General features: G+C 38.0%; 1 protein-coding gene across 1 annotated transcript in view; it reads left to right on the forward strand.

Moving 5' to 3' along the window:
• The window catches only part of grin2aa (glutamate receptor, ionotropic, N-methyl D-aspartate 2A, a), a 173,161-nt gene that overhangs the window by 140,897 nt on the left and 6,436 nt on the right, over positions 1 to 25,828 (forward strand). Inside the window, exons 4-9 of the mRNA XM_067373881.1 lie at positions 4,104 to 4,306; positions 16,533 to 16,704; positions 17,036 to 17,189; positions 17,624 to 17,749; positions 18,429 to 18,658; positions 24,681 to 24,841. Coding sequence (XP_067229982.1) covers positions 4,104 to 4,306; positions 16,533 to 16,704; positions 17,036 to 17,189; positions 17,624 to 17,749; positions 18,429 to 18,658; positions 24,681 to 24,841 — 1,046 coding nt within the window. The remainder of the gene's footprint in view (positions 1 to 4,103; positions 4,307 to 16,532; positions 16,705 to 17,035; positions 17,190 to 17,623; positions 17,750 to 18,428; positions 18,659 to 24,680; positions 24,842 to 25,828) is intronic.

A 25,828-nucleotide genomic window follows, 5' to 3' on the forward strand; every position in this document is an offset into this window, starting at 1 on the left:
ACATGAGCTAAGTCATTCACACCAGTCAATTCAAGCAGTTGAAGCGTTATTCAAATTAACATGCTAACATTACCATCTAAAAGCCCATTATAGTAATGGGGGTTTTTGGCAAGTGATACGATGCTAATGATTACAATTAAAACAACAGTCCTGAGCTAGCTAATAACAATAGACACATGAGATAACGTGTAGCCTACGTGTTTTTTGAATGAACACAAAACGACAAACTTTGATGTTTATGGAAACTCACCCCATAAGAAACAGAAAAGATCTTGTTGCCTCCAATGAAATAAGTTGTTCGGGCACACTTTCTCTTTGTCGGGGTCTTCTTTGTGGATGTAACCATCTCCGAAGTTTGCACTATGCGTCTGTTTGCCTATATAATTCCAATAATTCGCATGTCCTGCCACTCTTTTTCCGCAGCTAAAGAATCCAGCCGTATGTTGTACTTCAAAACATTTTCGGTGTAACGGCCACGGTTCAGCTCGTCTGCGATATTCTTTGCGGCGTCCATCTTCATTAAATTTTGATATCAGCTAGAGCCGGCCAGAGCGCTGCATAAATAAGTAGCCACGCTTCCCTTGGAGGGCGGCGGCAATAACAAAAGAAACAAAAGCCGGCGTATCCGATTCCAGTATGGAAATACAAACAGACAATGACACGCCCCGACTGCAAGATAGAATCTCTGAAATACAAGCCGATTTCAACCTCAAAATGTACGCTTTTAAATAAACCAATACTGCTATCTAAAACATGGAGATGCTTCTTCATGATCTCAACTAACAGATTCTGCAAAAAAAATGAAAATCGGCAATTTTAAAAATAAAAAACGCCTCTTTCTCAGTTTGCTCAGTAGTTGTGCTGCCGACTTGTGTCCCTGGTTTCCATGACGGGTCACATATCTGTTCTCAAACTAAGCTCATGCTCTGCTACTGTTTGGGCCCCTTAAGTAGTCAGAGGCCCCCTTGGTTAGTTTGTGGCTGTAACCACCATAACCTCATTTCACCGTCATAGTAAACATGAACATAGTAAAGTCAAACGAAATAAGAAAACAAACTTACTTCTTTATTAAGAGCAGTAATACAATGAGGATGAAATTAAGCATCTTAATTTGGATTCTCTGCTTCATTGCTTCACAAAGCTCCCTTTTAATTATATTTATCTAATGAAGTCATTGAAATGCATAGCTGCAGCCTGCTTGCTTCATAGTGCGGCTGTTTTCATCACAGGCGCTACATTGCTTGTGTTGTTTTATTAGATTTTGAGTGACTCAAACACTGCCATTACTTAGTGTCTGGAGCACAAGTGCCTTTCTTCATCAATTTACTTTATCCAATTTCTTTGTCTTTTTCTCTCTCGCTTTGCAAGTTTCTTCTTGTTTAAGTGTCTTCTTGGTTTATGCATGGTTTTTAAAATATTCACTGTTCATAAAAAGGAAAGAACTTAACACAGAAGAGGCAGTATTTCACAAGGTTCACAGCTGGACTTAATGTCTCATTCATGTGTTATGTAGGATATTTAAAGCCCTTTGATTTCACTACTTTTTCATGAGCAAGGACATGGTTTTCAAAAATTATGGTTCACAGCTATGTGTAGCGCATGCACAATGTTCTGATTACATTCATACTACATAGAACATGGTTGCAAAGTCATTACTTATTCAAAAGAAGTATCTCCTCAGAGAGTATGCAATTTTCTGGTACCACTCTAGCTTCATTTGAAATTATTTGAAAGTGAAAGTGACATGGCCAAGTATGGTAACCTGTACTCAGAATTTGTCCTCTACCTTTAACCCATCTAAGTTAGTACACACACATTAGGAGTAGTGAACCCACACACACACGGAGCAGTCGGCAGCTATTTTGCTGTGGTTCCTGGGTAGCAATTGGATGTTAGGTGCCTTGCTCAAGGGCTCAGTCATTTCCTGTCAGTATTTGAGAATCAAACCCACAACTTTCGGGTTACCAGTCTGACTCTCTAAACATTAGGCCACAACTGCTCCACTGGCGGAGCAAAAATGCACCATGTAAGTCTGGAATCCACTACACAATGTTTCCCATTCAAAGTCAGCAAGTGTACAATGTAGTGCAGCAGGCAATAACTCAGTAATCGCTTCTTGTTTATTTAGCTGTTGTATAAATATATTGTTTATATCTAGACTGAAAGGTCTAAAGGCATCAGGTGTGCCATGTCTGCATGTTTACAATATAGGAACGTGTGCACATTTGTAATGAATATATAATGTAATTTTTCAAGGGCATCAAAGTTTCAAATACAAATGCTCAAACATTCCCCAAAAACAAAGTAAAAATATAGAGAGAAAGCTGAGCCAAAATGAGGCCAAAATGAGCAGAATAAAAGCAAGAGAGAGAGAGATGTGTGTACGCTACACAATAGATGGTGGAAAAAAGTTAGATAAGAGAGAAAAAGCAGCAAGAGCTAGGTTTAGCAATTTCTGAATCCTGTTCCATTAAGAATTAATGGCTCAGTGCATTTTCAACTCTAGCCAGCGTTCTGTTGTTCTTTGCATTTACGCTCTGTTTTCATTGGCGGGCTTGCTGACGTCAGCCCACCCTTCCGAAACACACTGAATTATTCAGTTGCTTGTGGCCTATCGCTCCATCATCAGCACATGAAGCAACATATGTGTGCTGCCAGACGTGAATAATCATCGCTGTCGACATGCAAACTGGGATTTGTTCCCGAATATAACACGTTTTTACTCCAGCATCACTAAAAGGTTTGCATGCCATCTCTGTAAGTGACTGACAATACAAGAGGAGTCGTGTCCTTCTATTTTCAATAAAGAAAATACTCTGAAAACACCAAATTCATTAATCATTCTTTTAGGGTTGCAAGCCTGGAGTCGACAGAAACTGCTAGTAAAGTTACTTTTGTCTTCTGAGACCGATAAGCTGGGTGAGCCATTTTTACCCACAGTGCTTGACAAAAGAAATGTACCATCAAACCAAATGAGATAGATTAATGAAATGAATTTTTCACACAGTAGAACAAGAAGCAGTGGAGAAATTTGGAGGGGGGGATTCAAAAAGAAAGGCGCTTTGACTCTAATAAGGTTGCGGTTGAATCGGCGGCTGTGCTGCTGATAAAGGGAACTCTGACGTGTCGGAGACGTCTTCAGTCTACAGTTCATCAGGGGTAGGAGGAACGCGATTATGGCTTCCTCTTAAAGCACGCTGATAGGATTAACAGCATTAACCCAAATTTCCTGTGACATTGGTTAGCACCACTGCAGCTACCGAGATCACTGCTCATCTCTCTCCAGTGCACTGACCTAGCACACTTAAGAAAGTTTGGTGTATCTGAGCCATGAATTTTTGACTCCAGCAGATCTGTTTGGTATCTTGACATCACAGTCATGACTGAATGTCTTTTTCAGGGGGGTTTTCTTATGAAGTGTGCAAATTCGGACACAAGGATTGTGTTACAGTATATGCCAGTTTTTGATCACTTGAATCATTATGAAATGTAACACAGAGCCTTTTATTCTTTTCCCCTGTCACAGTCTTTATTTTTGTATTGATGCATATTCAGACATGGGGACTTTGTAGCACTATTTGATGAATGTGTTGGCCTGGCCTCTGTGGATCTGATATGATTTGCTCTCAACCATTGCTTTATCCCCACACCTTGCCCTCTGGGACACAGAGAGAGAGACAGAGAGAAAGATACAAAGCAGAGATGGATCCTCAGCAAATACAGGCTTAGGGGTCACAGTCTAGCCACAGAAGTCTGACATAGACAAACATGGCATCCAGAGGAAAAATGACTCTGTGCTTATTGTGACACTGGAGATGTCAAGACAGAGGCAGATGTTCCCTTTCACTACTATAAATTGAAAAATAAACTCATTCCACATTCAGCCAAACTGTCAATATTTTAATATTTTTTTGGTTAATTTAATTTTTAGTTAACAGTTTAATTAACACCTCATTTTACATTTTTTTGTTTTTTCTGTCACAGTTGTTATTGTGTGTATTGATACATGGCAATATTGCAAATAAAACAATACTGCCAATAAACTACTTCGAAATGTAAAATTGAGCAAGAATGTGACACTCCTCTTTTCTATTTATTTCCAGATGGGCAAATGGGAGAACCAGAGTTTGACCTTGAAATATCCAGTGTGGCCTCGCTTCAACTCTTTTGGAGATGCAGAGACGGACGATAATCACTTGACCATTGTAACGCTAGAGGAGAAGCCTTTTGTCATCGTGGAGAACGTGGAGCGCCTCACGGGCACCTGCATGAGAAACTCTGTGCCCTGCCGCAAACACATCAAAGAGTGAGGCTTGTTTTTCTTCACCTTCCCTCATATGCTCACCTTTCCCATCACTCACATGTCACCTCAATAAATCACTCTCAAACTGTTGGATGTTTGATGTTTTGGCCCTAGAGAGATGTGTAGAGGGCTGTAAGAGCATGTTTGATATATGTTGAGGGTTGTTGACTGCATGACTACATATATCAGTCAGTGTGGTAGGGTGTTTCTGTCCACTTGTGATTGGAAGACACAACATTTGATTTTTACTGGTGTAAACTGAGCCTAAAGGCCTATACACACAGGGACGAATATCGCACGTGTTTATCGCCAGCGTTTTTCAAGAGTTTTTTTGTGTTCAAACCCAATCGATTTTCACTAGCGATGCGCCGAGTCAACAGTATGTGGCGCTTGTGCTTAACGGTAGTGCAAATAAACATAATTATGATATTAATAAAGAAGATAAAAATGCAGATATTAAATGATATATGACATATGATAGATATGGTAGTCAGAAACGGTAGTGCAAATAAACATATTTATGAAATAGACATTCTTAACTATATTTCTTGAATGTAAAAGAAAACAAACAAACTGTATAAATACAGAAATAATACACATCTATTGGTGTGGCCAAGAAGTGGCAGAGCACCATAGCGTGCGTCTCAATCAGCTCCCTAGTTCACTAGTCAGGGCACTGATCAGGGAGTCGACCACATTCATTTACACGGTATACTGATACACGACCTAGGAAGCTAGGGAGCTGATTGAGATGCAGGGATAGTTTGTAGGCATCTACTTACTTTCTCTTCATCGTCTTGGTATCAATGTGTGCTCGGCAAGACCGTTTTGTGCTTGAGCGCCACCAAGTCACGTTTCACTGTAACTTCAGCAGCTCCAGGCACGTGAACAAAAGCGCCACTCTCATTGGTCAGCCAGTTTTTAACGCGGCATCAAACCAAAAAAATTATCCTGAGACATTTTTTCAAAAATGACGTTTTTACGCCTGCCGATTTTCGTGTCTGTGTGCACACTCACATTGGCGCCCTTTGTTTAGTCATGAGGCGTTAAACGTCAGCGATAATCGTGCGCGATATTCGTCCCAGTGTGTACACGCCTTAAGGTGTTTGTTGTCAGAGAGACCTGAATGTGTTTTGAAGAATCAATAAATAAATAAATAAAGAGTATACTACTGCTCAAAAGTTTGGGGTCGGTAAGATTTTGAAAGATCAGAAATACATTAATATTGTGAAATATCACAAATTTCTTCTTGTGATGTCAAAGCTGAATTTTCAGCATCATTACTCCAGTCTTCACTGTCACATGATCCTTCAGAATTCACTTCAGAAATCATATGCTACTTTGGTGCTCAAGAAACACTTATTATTATTATTATTATTATTATATTGTGCTACTAATGATTTTTTGTGGAAACCGTGATCATTTTTTAATGGTTCTCTAATGAATTTAAAGTTCAAAAGAACAACGCTTTTTAAAATAGAAATCTTTTGTAACATTACAGATGTATTCACTGGCACTTTTGATAAAATTAAATGGATAATTCACCCAAAAATGAAAATTTGATGTTTCTTTGCTTACCCCCAGGGCATCCAAGATGTAGGTGACTTTGTTTCTTCAGTGGAACACAAATGATGATTTTTAACTCCAACCGTTGATGTCTGTCAGTCAAATAATGCGAGTGAATGGTAACACAATTTATAAGCGTCAAAAATACATGCACAGACAAATCCAAATTAAACCCTGCGGCTCGTGACGACACATTGATGTCCTAAGACACGAAACGATCGGTTTGTGTGAGAAACCAAACAGTATTTATATCATTTTTTACCTCTAAAACAACACCATGTCCAACTGCGTTCGGCACTCATTTAGTGAGGTCTGATCGCGCTCTAACGACGGCAGTGATGTCAAACACTCACACAGTATAAGCACGAGACATCACTGCCGTTGTCAGAGCGCGATCAGACCTCACTAACCGAGTGCCGAACGCAGTTGGACATAGTGGTGTATTAGAGGTAAAAAATGATATAAATACTGTTTGGTTTCTCACACAAACCGATCGTTTCGTGTCTTAGGATATCAATGTGTCGTCACGAGCCGCAGGGTTTAATTTGGATTTGTCTGTGCATGTATTTTTGACTCTTATATATTGTGTTACCATTCACTCGCATTATTTGACTGACAGACATCAACGGTTGGAGTTAAAAATCATCATTGGTGTTCCACTGAAGAAACAAAGTCACCTACATCTTGGATGCCCTGGGGGTAAGCAGATAAACATCAAATTTTGATTTTTGGGTGAACTATCCCTTTAATGCATCCTTCTTGAATAAAAGTATTAATTGTATTAAAAAAAGTCTTACTGACCCCAAACTTTTGAAAGGTAGTGTACACTTTTGAGCATACATGAACAAATTTTTAAAAGGTCACAGTCGTGAAAGTTCACACATAGAAAGTGTGATCTGTGAGCCATGATTAACAGAGACTGTGTCCCTTAAAGAAATGTACAGGGGCTTTTATTGGATTTCATACACTGCTAAATAGGGCGAAGAATATATGATCTCATAGGATCACTATAGCCTGCTCTGTATGCATGAAGATTAGTCTCATCAAAGTACTGAGCACACACACAAACACACGAGAGAATACATGGATTCCACACATGTCCACTTGCAAACAGGCCAACGCTCTGTTGTTTTCCTCCAACGGCACAATTCCCACTCAAGCATCCATTGTGCCCGTTTGGAGGAAGAGGAGGAGGCAGGAATTACTGAGGCATGCAAAGACACTGGCAGGATATATAGTCCAGTCCTCCCTGAGATAGACCTGCCTCTCTCTATCTCTCTCTCTCTCTCTCTCTCTCTCTGTGTCTCTCCCTCAGCCTTACTTTATTGGTTCCTCATCTGTTTGCTTTTATCAGTGAAATTACTCAGCCAACTTAACTACTGAGCCATAATCACAGTAAACAGAACTATAAGTTGTTAACTTTAGTGCATCAGAAAGGCCAACGGGAACTTCTGCCCTGATTCAACCTAAAGTAAACACAGTCAGAGAGTCGTTATTATCTTCTGTGTTCTGTTTTATAATTAAATTCTGTGCGGTTTAATAAACAACCTTTAAATGTACATTCTTAAAAGCTGAATGTGTTATGTTAGAAGATATAGAAGATTTCCCACTTATTTGAAAGCTTATCTGTCACTGATATGTGCAGTATTAATTTGCTGAATTATTGTCAAAGGCATAATTCACTCAAATACCCTATTGTTCAAAATATATTTTTTAAGAAATTAATAATTTTATTCAGCAAAGATGCATTAAATTGATCAAAAGTCACAGTAAAGACTTTTACATTGTTTCAAAAATATGTATTTTATATAAATACCATTCTTTTGAACTTTCTATTCATCAAAGAATCATTAAGAAAATGTTTCCACAAAATTATTAAGCAACATATTGTTTTCAACATTAATAATAATAAGAAATGTTTCTTGAGCAGCAAATCAGCATATCAGAATAATTTCTGAAGGATAATGTCACACTGTATACTGGAGTAATGATGCTGTCAGCTTTGTCAGCAGACGAATAAATAAGGTTTTTTAAATATTACAATAGAAAACAGTTATTTTAAATTGTACTAATATTTCACAATGTTACTGTTTTCACTGTACTTTTGATCAAATAAATGCAGCCTTGGTGAGCAGAAGAGACTTTTTTACAGACTCCAAACTTATTATTTACTCATTATTTACTTTTTTATGGTAGTTTTGCAATCGTTTTGAACCTTGAAAGTCTTTGAAATTTTTTTGCACATTTTTTTTTTCACCTTGTAGATATCTAATTAACTACTTTTTGTGATAGACCCTTGCCTTGGTCTAATTGCATGTCTTTCAGTGTGCGGACAACTTTGGTTTTTTGGTTGATAAAACTTTTCTTGATTTACGCACCTAAGAACAGACTATTTTTTTGTGTTTCTTTTTTGGAGTGTGTACAATATCATTTTTGATGCAAGAACCTTGAAAACTCCCAGTTCCCATTCATTGTAATTGCATGGAAAAGTAAGACCTCAAAAAATTTGTAGATCTTCAAAATTTCTTATTTTATTGTTTCATGAAAAAAGAAAGTCAACAGGTTTGGAATGGAATGGCAGTGAGTAAATGAAGACAGAAATTTTAATCTTTACAAGTGAACTAATCCTTTAACCTCAAAATAATGAACAATATTAATGTGAAGATTCAGCTTTTTTTTGGCCCAGTCTGAAAGACAGACAGTCTAACACTCCGTCTGATCTTTGTCAGAGATAAATCTGATGATGTGGGAACGGCAGCTCATCTGGTATCCTCAGCTGTCATTTTACCCTCTACTTCAGCTGCCACTGAGGTCTGTAGATGCAGAAACTGATGTAGTGCCAGCTTGACAAGCCACAGACACAGAGGAAACATGCTTCAGTGACCAGAACACACACACACACATTCACACACACACACACACACACACACACACACACACACACACACACACACACACACACACACACACACACACACATGTTTGTTTTTGTGAATTGTGGGGACTTTCCATAGACTTCAATGCATTTTACACTGAACAAACTGTACATTCTATCCCCCTACCCTGCCCCTACCCCTAAACCTAACCCTCACAGGAAACTGTGCAAACTTTTACTTTTTCACAAAAACTCATTCTATATGATTTATAAACCCATTTACATTGTGGGGACCGCTGGCTGGTCCCCACGATGTAGGTGAACTCAGGTTTATATTACATCATGGGGACATTTGGTCCCCACAATGTAATATAAACAAAAGCACACACACACACACACACACACACACACACACACACACACACATTCACACACAGATGTAAACAGTTTAAGATCACTGTGAGCCACTGAGATATTTATCTTTTTAAAGCAAATGTCAAGAATTCCAATATCTGAAACCTGTTATCAACTCTCTCAGCTCAGAGTATAACTTCCATCTTTTGCCATATTATATATGTCTAGATTCACACTCTAAATTGACTTGGCAAGTGACCACATTAGCATGCCATATCTCTCTAAAAGAAGAAACAAACATGGCGGACAGTTGTGTCTTCATAAGAATGTAATTGGTGTAGTAAAGGCAGTGAGAAAGTGGTCTGGTGACATTCTTATTGCCACTGGGTATCGAAATGTGAGGAAGACTCTGTAATAATATGGATTCTGCCATGTGAGAGTTTGAATAGAGCCTCTGCAGGAGCCGGGGGAATTCATTGTGTGCGTCATAGCCAGTGCAGAGGGGAAGAGATTGATTTTAAACTGGATTTTGCCTAGGCAGTCGAATGTGTGTGTCTCTCATTGTGGAGACAGGAAAGTTTGTTCACTTCTTCAGTCGGAAGGCATGCGGCCACATCTAGCTGCCAAAAACACTCCTCTGCTTTTATACGATCAGTGCTAGGCTGGCTTTACAATAAGCTTTTTCCCCACCCCCCAAAACACAATAACAGAAAACACAAATTTCATAGCTCAGCTTTTCAGTTTTTGGTAGACTGCACTGTCTCTGTATTGTAGACTGAATTATTTTGTTCAGATATTGTTTGTAGAACAGATCAGACAATCAGTCAGCACTGTAATTTATTATTTTATTTTATTTTAAATAAAGACTTATACAGTGCTTTTTTGGTCAGAGGTGGCCAAAAGTATTTGCAAATTTTGCATTATTTTGAAGTAACTGATACCAATATTTATAGCTGTTGCATGCAGACTGCATCGGGGAGACAAATACATGGCGATCGCAAAAAAATGTTCAAAGTCGGAAGAAGGAATTGGTGCACATGGGAGCAGTCTGGAGACAAAGTATACTCAGAAGTATTTTTTTTTTTTTCGTAGTGTTGATCTATTTAAATAACATAGAGAGCTGAGTCTTAATTAGTTTCAATCTAAAAGTTAAATGAGGCTCCCAGGTGACTTTGCTAGTTTAAGTGTTGTCTGTCTGAACTCCGCAGTGGAGATGCTCTACTCACAGATGGTGGCTTGATTACTAATGCAGCTCTGTCCTGCCTGCAACCCTGTCATTTTTTTTTTAACCAAAGTACAATTTTTTTCTACAAGCTTAGCTACTATAAACAACTGCCTGCTAATTGGAGAGTATGCTATATTCTCTTCAGTCTCTCATAATTATGACCAGAACATGCGTCCCCCAGAGAGTATGTTGTGCACACTTGTGGTCAAGCATCTGAGCTGTTAACCAAAAGGTTGTAGGTTTAAACCCAGCAAGGGACTGTCCATTAACCACTGCCATTGTGCCCTTGAGCAAAGCACTTAACCCCAGGCTGCTCCGGGAGGACTGTCCCTGTAATAAATATACTGTAAATTGTCTTGGACAAAAGCAAAAGTTTCACATGTCCCTGACTCAAGTGTAAAGATCTCTGCGAATAAAAATATGCACAATGCTTCCTCACTACTTCAATCTGTTAAAAACAGAGTTACAGGAGTACTAGGAATGTCGCTTATAAATGTAAATTAAATGCATTAATTAAATGCACTATGTAATATTTTCTGCCCGCTAGAGGTCGCTAGAGGCCTATACAAAACAAAGGCGTAGCTTGATGATGCCAAGTTTGAGTGCGGAATCTTGGGACATGTGGTCTTCACCTCAACGGCCAGTGGAAAATAATCTGGATTGGACTCGGGAAGAAATCATGTTCATGGATGTGATTATTAACGTTACTGTAGAATGAAGCAGAGCAGGACCGAGTGTTTTGAGAACTGAACAAGGCCGCTGGAGCGATTGCGCAACACACATTTCATGAGCAGTGGAGCTTTTATTATGTCACAGTCGCTGGCGCTGCTTCCGCTTTTCTGGTATATGTTTGAGGTAACACAGCTCTGTTTATCATATTAGATACATTAGATACATAGAGTGATGAAAATGATGTTATAACATTACTCTGTGCGTTCGCTCGGTGGCTGCTGTGAGACACTTGTTTGAGACACAGTTCAGTAAGATAAATCGATTTTAGAATATCATATTGATAAATGCTGGATGGCTTGTGTTGGAAAATGGCATGCAGTTAATTTTAAAACTGCAATATGTATTAAGCAAGGTACTCACAAAAAATTAAGAAAATTTGATTTAAACTATAAGACTAAACGTGTTGAGCTATATAACAACAATTAGTTTTCTGTCTATAAATATATCATGTTCCCTTGTCTATTAAAACATGTAATGGTGTTTTGGTGTTTCCATGGTTTCTAGAAAATGAAGCCGGAAACCGAGGGTAACGCGGATATGACGCAATTGACAGACGACTCCTCACATGTCCCCGAGCCTTGGTTAAAATTGCAATTTTCTCAGGATTTACAAATAGTTGGAAACATTTGGAATATTTAAGTACTCAACTGAGCAAAATATATAACACTGGCCTAGTGGTTTTTGGATATTTTACTGCAAAAATATTACATATTGCACGTTTAAAAAAAAATAATAATAATAAAAGCATTAATTAAAAACAAAAAATGTGAATAAACCACTTTTTGAATTAGCAAATAAATACACAAATATTAAAGATTAAAAAAAAAATGCAGTTAAATGTAGTTAAATGCAGGGTCGTAACCACCATAGACATTGAGGGGGACAATAATTAGAAATAGCCAAATCGTCCCCCCCAATATTTGAAATTCTTGCACTGCTCAGCTGCACTTCATTACAGCACTCTGCATGTTGTTAGGATGACAAAAAGGTTTAAAAGTTACCTTTTTAGTATGGTCTGCCTCAGCGGTCTAAGAATGCTCGTCGATGTCAAAATGATTGAGATGGCCAATCAAATTAAAAAGTAGGCAGGGTTTATGTTCTCTTTTTGCTTGTGTCAATCGATCACTTAACGCCGTTGTGGAGGTCCTATTTTTCCAGTAAAATCACAAAACAAATGCACAGAAATGTGTCCCTGCTCTTGATATACAACCATTGATGGACATCTTTGATTTTACTGAGGGGAAAAAACAAAACTATGCGAGGGCTGATTAGAACATGCAAACTTTGATACCAAAGGGTGAATGAGAGTATGAACACTAGACATAAGCTGGAGTAATGCAGGTCCTACTCCAGTCAACACCTCCTGACTGTGTCTAAGAGCAGGACCTTTTCCCCGGTCCAAATGAAATAATAATCTTGATTGCCTTTAAATAGAATTGTCTTCCTCCTCACTCGGGAAAACAGGAACCCCTCTGCAATTAAGTCGGCACAGATTGGCGGTGGTCTTTATGAGGCATCAGAAATCTCCAGCTGACTGCAATTTTCACCAGAGGTTTGGCACTCCCTTGATGGCTCCCTGAGTGGCTCTCAAGGGAAAGCCCTACTATTCATTGTAATTAAGAAATATCTCCACTGCCAGCAGCAAAATGCTCTATCGTTCATGCTTCAGCACACTATACCTACTGTACTGTAATCCCAGCCAGAGACTGATCTGCACAAGCAGACTGCTGTCCAAAATGTGCTTTAGACACACTGCAACTAAATACGATTGTGACTACTCTTCTGAGTGCTTAATCCTGTTCTGTTCACACAGAGATTGGTTATACATGCAGTGAAAATCATTTGAAACTCACATATCCAATATCTAATTTCATGTTTGTTTGTTTGTTTCATGTATGTAGTCATGAAATCAGACACTCGAATGTCTGATCACAAGTGCTCTGAGTACTAAATCTCTTTCTGTTCACACTGAGTTCTGTTATATATTGAACTGATTTTAGGCCCCAAAAAAGTTAAAGGTGCAATGTGTAAATTTTAGGAGGATCTATTGACAGAAATTGAATATAATATACATAACTATGTTTTCAGTGGTGTATAAAGACCTTACATAATGAACTGTTATGTTTTTATTACCTGAGAATGAGCATGTTTCTACAGTATCCCTAAACCAGGGGTCGGCAACCCAAAATGTTCAAAGAGCCATATTGGACCAAAAAAACAAAAAACAAATCTGTCTGGAGCCGCAAAAAATAAAAGTCTTATAACGTTATAAGCCTTATATGAAGGCAGCACAATAGGCGTTTTAAGCAGAGCGCATTTTCAGCTGGCTAAAAACGCTTTGGTGCACAAACGGCCTAATGAGGTGCTGAGCGTCTTTCTCACGCTCAAGTGCTGAGAGCTCGGCGTTTTTTACCTGTCGCCTCGAGTTGAAGAATATTCAACTTTGAGTAAAATGCTGCGCTCATCACTGTCACTTTTTAGTCACTTTCCAATCATAGTGGAGGAGGGGCGGGACAAATACAACACCGACCAACTGTCACAACATTCTTGCTGTACAACGACATTAACAAGCAGATGAGAAATTAATATTGCTGCTCTCCGAAAATACATAGCAAAGTAATTTAACATTGTGTCAACATTTTAAGTCTGAAACAAATTACCTGCAAAATCAGTTATAAGTAACAGTGCAGCGGATATTCCGTAAAAAAGCGTCTCAACGGAAAAAAATGCTGCGTAGCTGAAGCGCTCTCATGGATTTGCAGTTATCATTTTGTGTCAAATTGTTGGATTTTGAGGTAAAAATCATTCCATATATATTGTATTTTTATATATTATGTTGTCAAATCATCAATTAAATATATTCCATCATATATTCTGCATAATTGTGTGTTTTAAAATAAACACTAACAAAGACTATACTATAGAACTATATATGTTTTAGGGCTGGACAATATGACGATATATATAACATTGATATAAGTGATTACGTGGATTTAAACCTTCCTATATTGTAGTTATATAAAATATTCACAGGCAAATTTGCTTTATGTATTTCCCCGGCGTCTAAATCAGGCACATAATGTCAGGAAACACGACTCTTGGCTACATGTCAATATCCATGGATTAGGTTTATTTGACAAGTTGTAAGAAACACTTTCGAGTCCAACCTTTAGTGTAATCGTTTATTTTACTCGCGTTTTCACAGTTTCCCCTGTTAAAATCCAGTCACGCAGCAGGTTCTTTTGCCACTCAGTCCAGCTGAGGGAGCGCACTTTCGGCGGGAAAGTGACGTTGATGCATACCCTCACCGCGCTGTAACGTGTGTTGCAGGCTATGACGCAAATCTTCGTTGACAGAAATGTTGAAATGTAATATTTATTATACACATTTTTACAGCATTGGAAAACGTTAAGAATGTTTGTGTCATGTTTGTGTCATGTTTGTCCTCCTACAGAAACCATATGAAAACAAAAAATATACCCCCCCCCCATTTTCATACATTTTTGAAAAAGCTCCAGGGAGCCACTAGGGGAGCGCTAAAGAGCCACATGCGGCTCTAGAGCCGCGGGTTGCTGACCTCCGCCCTAAATGGACAAACTGCTCTGCAGAGCGTGTTTGCTTGACTGGCTACTCTCTAGTATCTCAGACAATAACATCTTTGTCCTGTGTTGGCCACCGTAGCTTCTCTATATTGCAATTCGCAACCTCACCGCTAGATGCCACTAAAATGTACACACTGCACCTTAAAGGGATAGTTCACCCAAAAATGAAAATTTGATGTTTATCTGCTTACCCCCAGGGCATCCAAGATGTAGATGACTTTGTTTCTTCAGTGGAACACCAATGATGATTTTTAACTCCGACCGTTGCCGTCTGTCAGTCAAATAATGCGAGTGAATGGTAACACAATTTATAAGAGTCGAAAAATATGCATAGACAAATCCAAATTAAACCCTGCGGCTCATGATGACACATTGATGTCCTAAGACATGAAACATCGGTTTATGCGAGAAACCGAACATTATTTATATAATTTTTTACCTCTAATACACCATGTCGAACTGCATTCAGCACTCGCTTAGTAAGGTCTGATCGCTATCTGACAACTGAAGTAATGTCTAGCACTCATTGAAGTATACGCAATACATCATTGCCGCTGTCAGAGCACGATCAGACCTTACTAAGCGAGTGCTGAACGCAGTTGGACATAGTGGAGTATTAGAGGTAAAAAATGATATAAATAATGTTCGGTTTCTCGCATTATAAGTCTGACTGACGGCAACGGTTGGAGTTAAAAATCATTATTTGTGTTCTACTGAAGAAACAAAGTCACCTACATCTTGGATGCACTGGGGGTAAGCAGATAAACATCAAATTTTCATTTTTGGGTGAACTATCCCTTTAAAATGGATAACCCATAAATGAATAGGGCTGGGACGATACATCGATTTGAGAGAGAATCGCGATCAGAATCGCTCCAGATTCTTCGTATCGCGAATCGAGACACGATGTATTGTCCTGGTCCTATAAATTATGGTACAGAGAGAGCATGTTGATTTAAAACAAAAGGCACTTCTGTAAATGACAGTTTAGTAATAAGTGTTTGTAGTTGTTAACATTTCCTTCGTCAAAAATATCTGACTTAAAACAGATTAAACAGTTATCTACACTGCTGTTGGAAAGTTTGGGGTCAGTTCCTTTTATTTTATTTTTTTTTTTTTTTAAAGATGTCACTTTTGCTTACTAATGCTGCATTTATTTGATCAAAAATACTGTAAAAACAGTAATACTGTGAAATATTATTAAAAATTAAGAGAAACTATTCGAATATAATTAAAAATGTAATTTATTCCTGTAATGGCAAAGCTGAATATTCAGCATCATTACTCCAGTCTTCAGTGTCACATGATCCTTCAGAAATTATTTTAATATGATGATTTGCTGCTCAAGAAATATTTATAATTATTATCAATGTTAAAAACAGTTGTGTTGCTTCATATTTTTTTTTGTGGAAACTGTGATACTTTTTTTCATGATTCTATGAATAGAAAGAACAGCATTTATTCAAAATGGAACATTTTTATAACAATAAAAACACTTTTGATCAATTTAATGCATTCTTGTATAATACATGTATTAATTTTGTTCCTCTTCATTTTTTTAACTGACTCCAAAAAACTGACCCCAAACTTTTGAAAGGAACTGTGTGTTTCTTGCTCAGCCATTGCAATTTCAAGAGTGACTTTGTATTCTGCACCCACAGAATGCTAAATTAGCCATTCATCCCCATATTTAAATGTGCAAAACTTTGCATTTCTTACTGCTAAGAAAGTTCATTGCAATGCATGCCATATCTCTCCCCATACATGGAGCAATCTAGAAAATGCATCAGTCAGCCAAGTGTGAAATGGTCCTGACATCATGATTCAGATATTTAGCTTTAAGTTGAGCTGTGATTAATGTGCTCTATTCATCAGCAATACCACCGAGGGAGGAGGAACGTACATTAAAAAGTGCTGCAAAGGCTTCTGCATCGACATACTCAAGAAAATTGCTCGGAATGTGAAGTTCACCTATGACCTTTATCTAGTGACCAACGGGAAGCACGGGAAGAAGATCAACAACGTGTGGAACGGCATGGTGGGAGAGGTGAGAAGATTTCAATAGCCAAATTTGCTTTTCCATTTACAGAGCTAAACAAAGGTTAGATTTAATCAAGTTTTGTTCACAGAAGCGGAGTGAACTTCTCTCTCTCCCTCTCCACTGGAAGAAATCAGTCAAAGCCTGATAGCAATCAAATGTGAAATTGGGGAAAGGAGCAAGATATTTGTTCAATTTGGATCCAGAGGGAGTAAAATGCTGTTGAAACTCAAGTTTCATTTGGTTACAAAAATAAATCGAACTATCCCAGGTGTTCTGTATATAAACTTTGCAGTTTTTTTTTCCCTAAACCTTTGTGTTGTCTTGTCTTCTGCCACAGGTGCTGACCAAAAAAGCAGTCATGGCCGTGGGCTCCCTGACAATCAATGAGGAGCGCTCAGAGGTCATCGATTTCTCCGTCCCCTTCGTGGAAACAGGGATTAGTGTGATGGTATCCCGTAGCAACGGAACCGTCTCTCCATCAGCATTTTTAGGTAACTCTCTGCAGGGCACAGCAGCCATTTTCCTGACGATCTTGAGGGACGCATTTTATTTCCACCTGTAAAAATATTGAAGTCTTCTCACCGATCAAAGAACAGATCCAACAGGCCGATAGAGTCTCCCACAAATCTGCTGAAGTGGACCGCTTTTAGATTCATAGCACCCTGAGTGCTCCTTTATGCTTGATGGCACTAGATCAGCAAGCCATTATTTAATTAGCATAAGGCCAATAATTACAGGGTCTGAGAAACCTCCCCAATGGACACTTGCCAGTTTCCCATTTACTTCCCACGGTAAAGCTCTTTAATCTCTTCAGCCTGTCCATAGTCACACACCATGCAGAATGCCGGCATGATAGTAGCTGACTGTGTGGTTTTTTTCCCTAATCTACCTGTCTCTTGCTCCTCCTCCTCCTCCCTCGCTGCAGAGCCCTTCAGTGCGTCTGTGTGGGTGATGATGTTTGTGATGCTGCTTCTGGTGACTGCAATGGCTGTCTTCATGTTTGAGTACATCAGCCCCCTGGGCTTCAACAGGAACCTCGCTCAGGGCAAAGGTACGTAACTAGCACTCACAGCTACTCCCTCCCTCTGCGGTTCCCCTGCAATGCAGTCGGTCTTTCAGTATCAGGCACCCTTGTAAATCCTTGTCCTGCTCTGATAGAGCCTTGTCTCATCTGTACCACAACCCCTCTGTTCTTTTGCAAACTATAAAGGCTTAATTTATACTTAATTTCACTGTGTTCAGTGCTGAGTGGTTTCAGGCTCCGAGTTAGTTCAATAAAGTTCAATTCATTTTCATTTGATTCAAGTGGATCAGATTTAATTCATGTAGTCTCAGTTGAAATGCTTTTGTTATGTGGCACTAAAAAGCATTTCTTCTCTTGTTAGATGACTCATTTAAAGCCTAGATTTTTCCGTTTTCAAAAGGGAGGTACGTCAAAGGCATCTAAAGATAAATCGGCTGTCTAGTTCTACACCCACCTTACAAAGGAACCGTTTCCTGCTTCACTTGTGTGTATTTATCCCAATGTTAACTCTTGCATAAAGTTTTTCTTGAACTATTCAAGAATATAAAGATTAACAGCTGAGCAGTTGGGTGCTGCACTTTGTCATTATTATATGCAAGTACTCTAATGACCGTGCAGAGGGGAGATTATATTATTTCCGAAATTAAAGCACTGGAAAAGGCTTTAGCACGAATGAAGGATGTTAATGAAAACATGTCTTCCGCAGACCCCCACGGACCATCTTTCACCATGGGGAAAGCAGTGTGGCTGTTGTGGGGCCTGGTATTTAACAACTCTGTGCCCGTGCAAAACCCCAAAGGCACCACCAGTAAATTCATTGTGTCCGTCTGGGCCTTCTTTGCTGTCATCTTCCTGGCCAGTTACACTGCTAACCTGGCTGCCTTCATGATCCAGGAGGAATTTGTGGACCAAGTGACAGGTCTAAGTGACAATAAGGTAAAACTATATATATATATATATATATATATATATATATATATATATATATATATATATATACACCACCGTTCAAAAGTTTGGGGTCAGTAAGATTTTATTATTTTTTTTAAGAAATTAAAACTTTTATTTAGCAAGGATGGATTCAATTTATCAAAAGTGACAGTAAAGCCTTTTGCAAAAGATTTCGATTTCAAATAAATGCTGTTCTTTCTATTCATCAAAGAATCTTGAAAAAAATATATCACGGTTTCCACAAAAATATTAAGCAGCACAACTTTTTTCAACATTGATAATAATAATAAATGTTAATAATTGATAATAATAATATAAGACTGATTTCTGAAGGATCATGTTACATTGAAGACTGGAGTAATCATGCAGAAAATTCAGCTTTGATGTCACAGGAATAAACAAGCCGTTAGGAATTTGAATCCCACTTCTGTGACGGCCACACATCACAAAGTAACACATTTGCCTAATGACCGCCTATGGTCTTCATTGGCTGCCCGTGAACAACGTCTACTTTGACCCGCCCTCAAAAGATGTAGCTGGTTCGTGTTGTATGCATGTCGAGAGGACGCTGTTTTCTGTTCAGCAAAAGGAAATTCTCATTGTATACACTTCCAAAAGATGAGGATATGAAGATTCAGTGGTTAAAATTACCACAGCAAAATAACATTTTCACGATTGCTTCTCAAATCTCTGTGAGGTCTAAATGGGATTTGCAAAACACCATTAAAGATGGGACAATAGCCACTTTATTTAGACCAACTTGCTCCTCAGAATCACAGCCTTTAAGTATGATTAATTATTGATGTATATATTTTCTACTGGGGTTCAAAATATGTAGTTTTGTGTTTTAGATTGTGCTAAGTCTTATCTAATCGCTGTCTTACTGAAATAGTTCTGTTAATCAGCTGTGGCACACGATTACCTAAAATTGTGTCCATTAATGCAGATTGTCTGCCGTTCTTACAACTCTGAGTAATGATGAAGGATGGAGCAAGATTTGTTTTACAAACTTTAATGTTACATCAGTCATTCACGTTAGTGCTGTGCTAACGTTAGCACGGTTATTGATACAGTTAATGATACAGTTCCCACATGTGCATCGCAATAAATTAGACCTATATACACATCGGTTTGTTGATGGACATACACTTGTTAATGCTGATGTAGAGGAATTATAGTTGCATCTCATAATTTATGTCAAACTGAGTAGTGTATCACTGAGACACGCCCTGCTCAAGTTCTCCTTGCGATGGAGGTTTGGGTTGAATAACTAGTTCTTCCAATGTTTCATCATCGGACTCGCAGTCAGATTGATATGTTAAAATCGACACCATCGTTACTGTCTTTACAGTGTGTACAATCACTGAGCTTTAGGAAGCCTCCGGAGCTGAATCAGTTATTGTTTCCGCATGCGCTGTAAGCGGTAGACCAATCACAACAGACTGGGCCATCTGGCCAATCAGAGCAGAGCAGGCTCACGGAAAGGAGGGATTTAGAGAGACTGAAGCATTGGATGATTTATTTGAGAATCATTGAAAAACGTGGTAATGCGCAATGTATATTATGAGAAAATTAATGCTTTTTTTGACCTTCGATGCATGTAAACCTGTTATAGGAGACCTCCAAAACAAAATTAAGAACTTTTGAAATAGCATAAAAGGGGCACTTTAAATTTTTAATTGTAAGAATATTTCACAATATTGCTGTTTTTACTGTATTTTTGATCAAATAAATGCAGCCTGTTGTTATATATTTTTTAATATTATTTGCATTCTTAAAGGGTAAGTTCACCCAAAAATAAAAATTACCCTATGATTTACTCACCCTCAAGCCATCCTAGGTGTAAATGGCTTTCGTCTTTCAGTCGAACACAATTAGAGTTATATTAAATAATGTCCTGGCTCTTCCAAGCTTTATAATGGCAATAAATAGAGGATGAGATTTTGAAGCCCAAAACAGTGCAAACATCCATCATAAAAGATATCCACACAGCTCCGGGGGGTTATTAAAGGCCTTCTGAAGCGAGGCAATGCGTTATATTCATATTTAATATATAAATTATATATATATTAAAAACTTTAAAAACTAAAATAACTGGCTTCCAACAGACGGCCATACGCATCGAAAAGCATTTACGGTGAAAGATTGAACTCTGACTCGACTCATGACGTATTGACCAACACAGAAGCACAGAGGAGAGCGCAAAACAAAACACTGGTCATGAATTAGAAGTCTAAAATTAGAATTTTTAAAGACATATTTCAGAGGATTTTGATATAAGAGAAGAGGAGCTTGAGTTTGTTGGCCACTCCTATTTGTTTGAACAGCGAGAGGCATCAAAGCTTACGCTAGTACAACATTGCGTCAGGGGTTCCTCTTTTGCCATAAGTCGACGTGTGTATGGCCATCTGCCGGAAGCCAGTTATTTAAGTTTACAATATGGATACGTTTTTTTCTTACACAAACGCATCGCTTCGCTTTAGAAGGCCTTTATTAAACCCCCCCCCCCCCCCCCCCCCCCCCAATGCAATGTGGATATCTTTTATGATGGATGGTGGCCCTTTTTTGGGCTCCAATTGTGTTCATCTAAAAGAAGAAAGTCATATACACCTAGGATGGCTTGAGGGTGAGTAAATTTTCATTTTTGGGTGAACTATCCCTTTACTGCCCTTTAAGTCATGTAAGGATATTCATTTGATAGGTCTTATGGCAAGTGTGTGCATCTTCCAAAGATCTAATGAAAGCTATGCCACTGATGGCAGCACAGTGGTTTTGATCCTGTAATAGCACAACAAAGTACTTTGACCTTTGGTAAGACGTTGCAGTCTCTGCTGGATATTTACTGCAGTCTAGAGTGTTTACTTTGCAGACTTGAATTATGTTGACCACTGGATGTTTCGTTGCTAAGGCTCATATCAAGACTAACGATAATCCCACAGCATGCTGGCATGCTGATGTGAGTATTGGATTACAATGAGGTTGAGCTTTTTTTTAAATAATTTAGATGCTTGAAATTTTTAAAAAGGACATTATATTGCAGAATTAGTATGTGGATGGGAAAAAAAACAAAAAACAGAACAATAAGGATGGCTGGTTGCCCAATAATATAATATAATATAATATAATATAATATAATATAATATAATATAATATAATATAATATAATATAATATAATATAATATAATATAATATAATATAATATAATATAATAATAGTGTGTGTGTGTGTGTGTGTGTGTGTGTGTGTGTGTGTGTGTGTGTGTGTGTGTGTGTGTGTGTGTGTGTGTGTGTGTAGTGGTGGTGGAGCTAGTGAAATTTTTGGCAAAACAAGTATAAATCTGAACCACTGGCCCATCCAGGCAGGTAAAAAATATCCTGTCTGAAAAGAATATCTTCAATCACAAATAAAATAAAGCCCAAAGCTCTTTGACATAGATTGTGAACTCTCTTAGGTAGTGGTGAGCTCGATTAAAGTAGAATCATTTGTCTTGTTCAGCTGCCATGGGACTTTTTGTTGGTGTTTTACTGTATGCTCAGCATTTGTGAATGGTGTAGAGTGCTGTGATGCAAAATTTCATCTACAGAATACAGAGCATTGTGCTTTTGTACAACAGATAGCGGTTTATGTATGAGTGTGTATTTCACCTGTGATAGATTTTATGTTGGTCTCAGCATTGAAGGAAAGTGGACAGAGGGTCTTTGGTCCTCTGTTGAAGCTGTATTCTATGTTCTAACATATGGTTTTCTTTATGTAGCGGAACCATTTCCATATAAGGAACAAGGTTCTAATGGGAGACAGGGAATGGTCCCTGCTTTTGTATTAGAAGTATAGGAGAAGGTCTTTGGGATCCCATGACCATATTTAGACTTGTTTTTTCTATATGTATCACATTCCTATACCATGAGCTATATGATGTATTCTCTCTCTCATTGGTTAAACCTATACTACACCCCTTGTACTCTTTCTATATATTCTCTTTTTCTGCTAAATAAAATGAGACTCCCTCAGCGCTCAGTAATTGTTCATTTAGTTGCCAATTAAGAGGACTGGGATGAGGCACGCCTTAGGAGCCATAATCTAACAACCTGATTCCCAAGAACAGACATTTTTTGTCCATTCAGCAACTGTGTTATTTAAGTGTTTTCAAGGCTGCCCAGTGAAAATAAATAACCATACTGCGTCAAGTACAGGGAGAGCAGCAGGTGTAGACTGGCTCATGAAGAGCTCCTCAACTACTTGTTCCAGACAAAAAGGCCACTGTTTGGGATGTAATAGAGAATTAATGCTATAATAAGACAGACAATATCAGTTCTCTAAAAAGGAGAGCTGTAGCCATGTATGGCCCTGCAGGAAGAAGATATGAAGAGTAAGAGTAAATAGCTGATGATGACACTCATGTGCTCATAAAGCCACACATTAAAGTGGCATAGCTCTAGTCAAATAGTCAACAAACAAACACAAGAGCTTGTTTGGTCCTATAAGTGATGCAGAGTGGATGAAGAGAGACTCTTAAGCAAAGCTGCCTGGCTTAGATCTGTGTTGTTTGGGTCTTATTAAGCACACATTAACTTAGATTCGACTTGAACCTTAAATACTTACCTGAACTACTGTACTTATTAAGTTATTAGTGAACAATTAAATCAAAATTATGCTCAAAGGGAACCCCTAGTGTTAAGACTTGTATGGCTTAATATAACGTAAATGATGTCTCTTACTGAAATATGTAGTAGAAAACCCATGAAACCCATGACATATTTGGACCGATTTGGACAATGGCCGGCGCCATTTTGTTTGCGTTCTATGTTGGTGACGTCAAATGGTTGCACTCACTGCTCTACTGACGCTGTCCTATTGCTATTTTTACCGCAACACAACTTGGAATATAATATACGATGCCACATTGTGCAGCTTTTGGTTGTAATTTTCAGTCGATGAGCCACAAGAGAAGCGATGCGAGACTTTACTGCTTTACTAGCGATAAGAGGAGAAAAGAATGGGAAGTTGTGCAGAATGTGGATGAATAAAACTTCCTAACTGCGTCTTTGTTCTCTTCACTTTAGCCCTGATGACTTTGAGGCTTTTTATCTGTATGTTTCGGTGCAACGGTCATCTAGTAACGCATACAGGCCTTAATATTCCTTTTAAAACATGATCAGCCTTTTCAGTTTGAGCCAGTGCGCAAAATTAGTGAGGATGAAAACATTGAAGACGTGCCATTCAAACTACTGTTGTATGATTGACGTGTTAAACACTTAAACATGCTGAGAAGATGCTACTGTTCATACAATCACAGATATCTCATGCATCACAGCACACGCGCTTTGAGGCAGTCTGTGTGGCTTACCTTCGTCAGTCGCCATGACAGGCACGGCATTTGGATAAAATGTATACGCTTATATCCATCGGCAACTGTAAGCTCTTTCAGCTGTGGTCTACTAAAAGCCTCAAAGGCATGAGGGCTAAAGTGAAGAGAACAAACCTTTTTTCCACTATAAAGAGCCTTTTGTGCAATCAATGGATGTTAAAGGTTCTGTACAGATGGCAATAAAGAACTTTTATTTTTAAAAGTAAGCAGCTGTTCCTATATCCTTGCATTATGATTGACAGGATGAACAAGCTCCTCCTAAACATTACTTTAAAATTTCATTTAGTGTACCGTGGGCTCATAGAAGATGTTTCTGAATATGAGTTTTAAACTTCACATGCACATAAAGATTCTTTAATAGTTTTTCTTATCAAGAAACTGAATTGTTAATTTGTCCTTTGCTTCTTTAGAGATTAAAAACGTTTTCAGTGTTACTGTAGGTAATGGTTTCTGTATGTAGATTTTAAAAGAACTAGAGAATATAAAAACATTTTTAGGTCTTATTGGAAGCAGTATTTTTTGGCGTTCAAGTAATAAAACTTAATGTTCAGGTGTTTTATTGTCTGTATTTATTGCCATGGAAGCATTTTATTTCCTGCTGTGTTTTTATTGATATTTTATTTTGTTTTTTAACTTTGTAGTTTCAGAGCCCCTACTCCTACTCCCCTCCTTTCCGCTTTGGAACGGTCCCAAACGGCAGCACGGAGAGAAACATCCGAAAGAATTACCCTGACATGCACCAGTACATGGTGAAGTACCATCAGACCGGGGTGAATGACGCACTAGTCAGCTTGAAGACCGGGTATGTATATCGCACCCTCACTGTATTTATCCTGTCAGTCTGAGCAGAACGGTTGAAATAGTGAGCGAGTCTTTGTTTTTCTAGCATATTACTAGTCTTACATGCTGGACGTGGCAGGGCTGTTGTTAAAGGGATTCGTTTGCCCAAAAATGGAGATTTTCTCATTATGACATTGAAATTTTTTTTCTTATTCTGTGGAACACAAAAGGTACATTTTCCCAGCTACTGTCAAGGTTGTTACGTTACAAAATGTCTTTAAAACTCGTACAGAAACTTTGTGTGAGGAAAGGATATTTAGCATTAGTTATATTCGGTATTTATTATTATTTTGTATTAACTGTTATTTTTATATATTCATTTCTATTAAGGGTTGTTTTATTTCTATTTCAGTTTAGTAATTTTAGTACTTCAACTTTATTTTATTTCAGTTTTTAAGTTTTTCATGTAATGTTTAAATTTTATTTTATTTCAGCTTGTTCATATTATATTATAAACCGTTATATACATTATTATTATTATCATCTCCTATCAAAATGATAAACCTCTCCCTATCATGGTCACAGCTGAATTAAAGGAGCACCGTGGGTCAAAGACCAAAGAAACATTAATAAAAGATATATATATTTTCTTTTTATCATGCAAATTCCTAGATAAAACCTCAGTTCTAACTCAAGAAAGTGCAGCTTCTGTTTAATTAAAAAATAAAAATTCCTTTTCACTCAAATTTTCTTCTCCTCACAGACACCAGTTTGACAGCCCCTGGCTAAATAAATAAATAAATTGGGCCAAAGTCAGAAAATTATATAAAAAAAAGTCAGAAAATTGTCAGAAAATGGAAGAAAAAAAAAAATCAATGATGATCAAATGTTCATTTTCTGACAGTTTTACTGGTTACTAAGACAATTTAGTTTCATTCAATTCATAAAATACAAGCAATCCTGCCTTCTGAATATAAGAAGGTACAGTGAAAGAGAAGAACAGTGGATC

This window comes from Chanodichthys erythropterus, chromosome 3 (genome assembly GCF_024489055.1).
Source record: "Chanodichthys erythropterus isolate Z2021 chromosome 3, ASM2448905v1, whole genome shotgun sequence".
NCBI lineage: Eukaryota > Metazoa > Chordata > Actinopteri > Cypriniformes > Xenocyprididae > Chanodichthys > Chanodichthys erythropterus.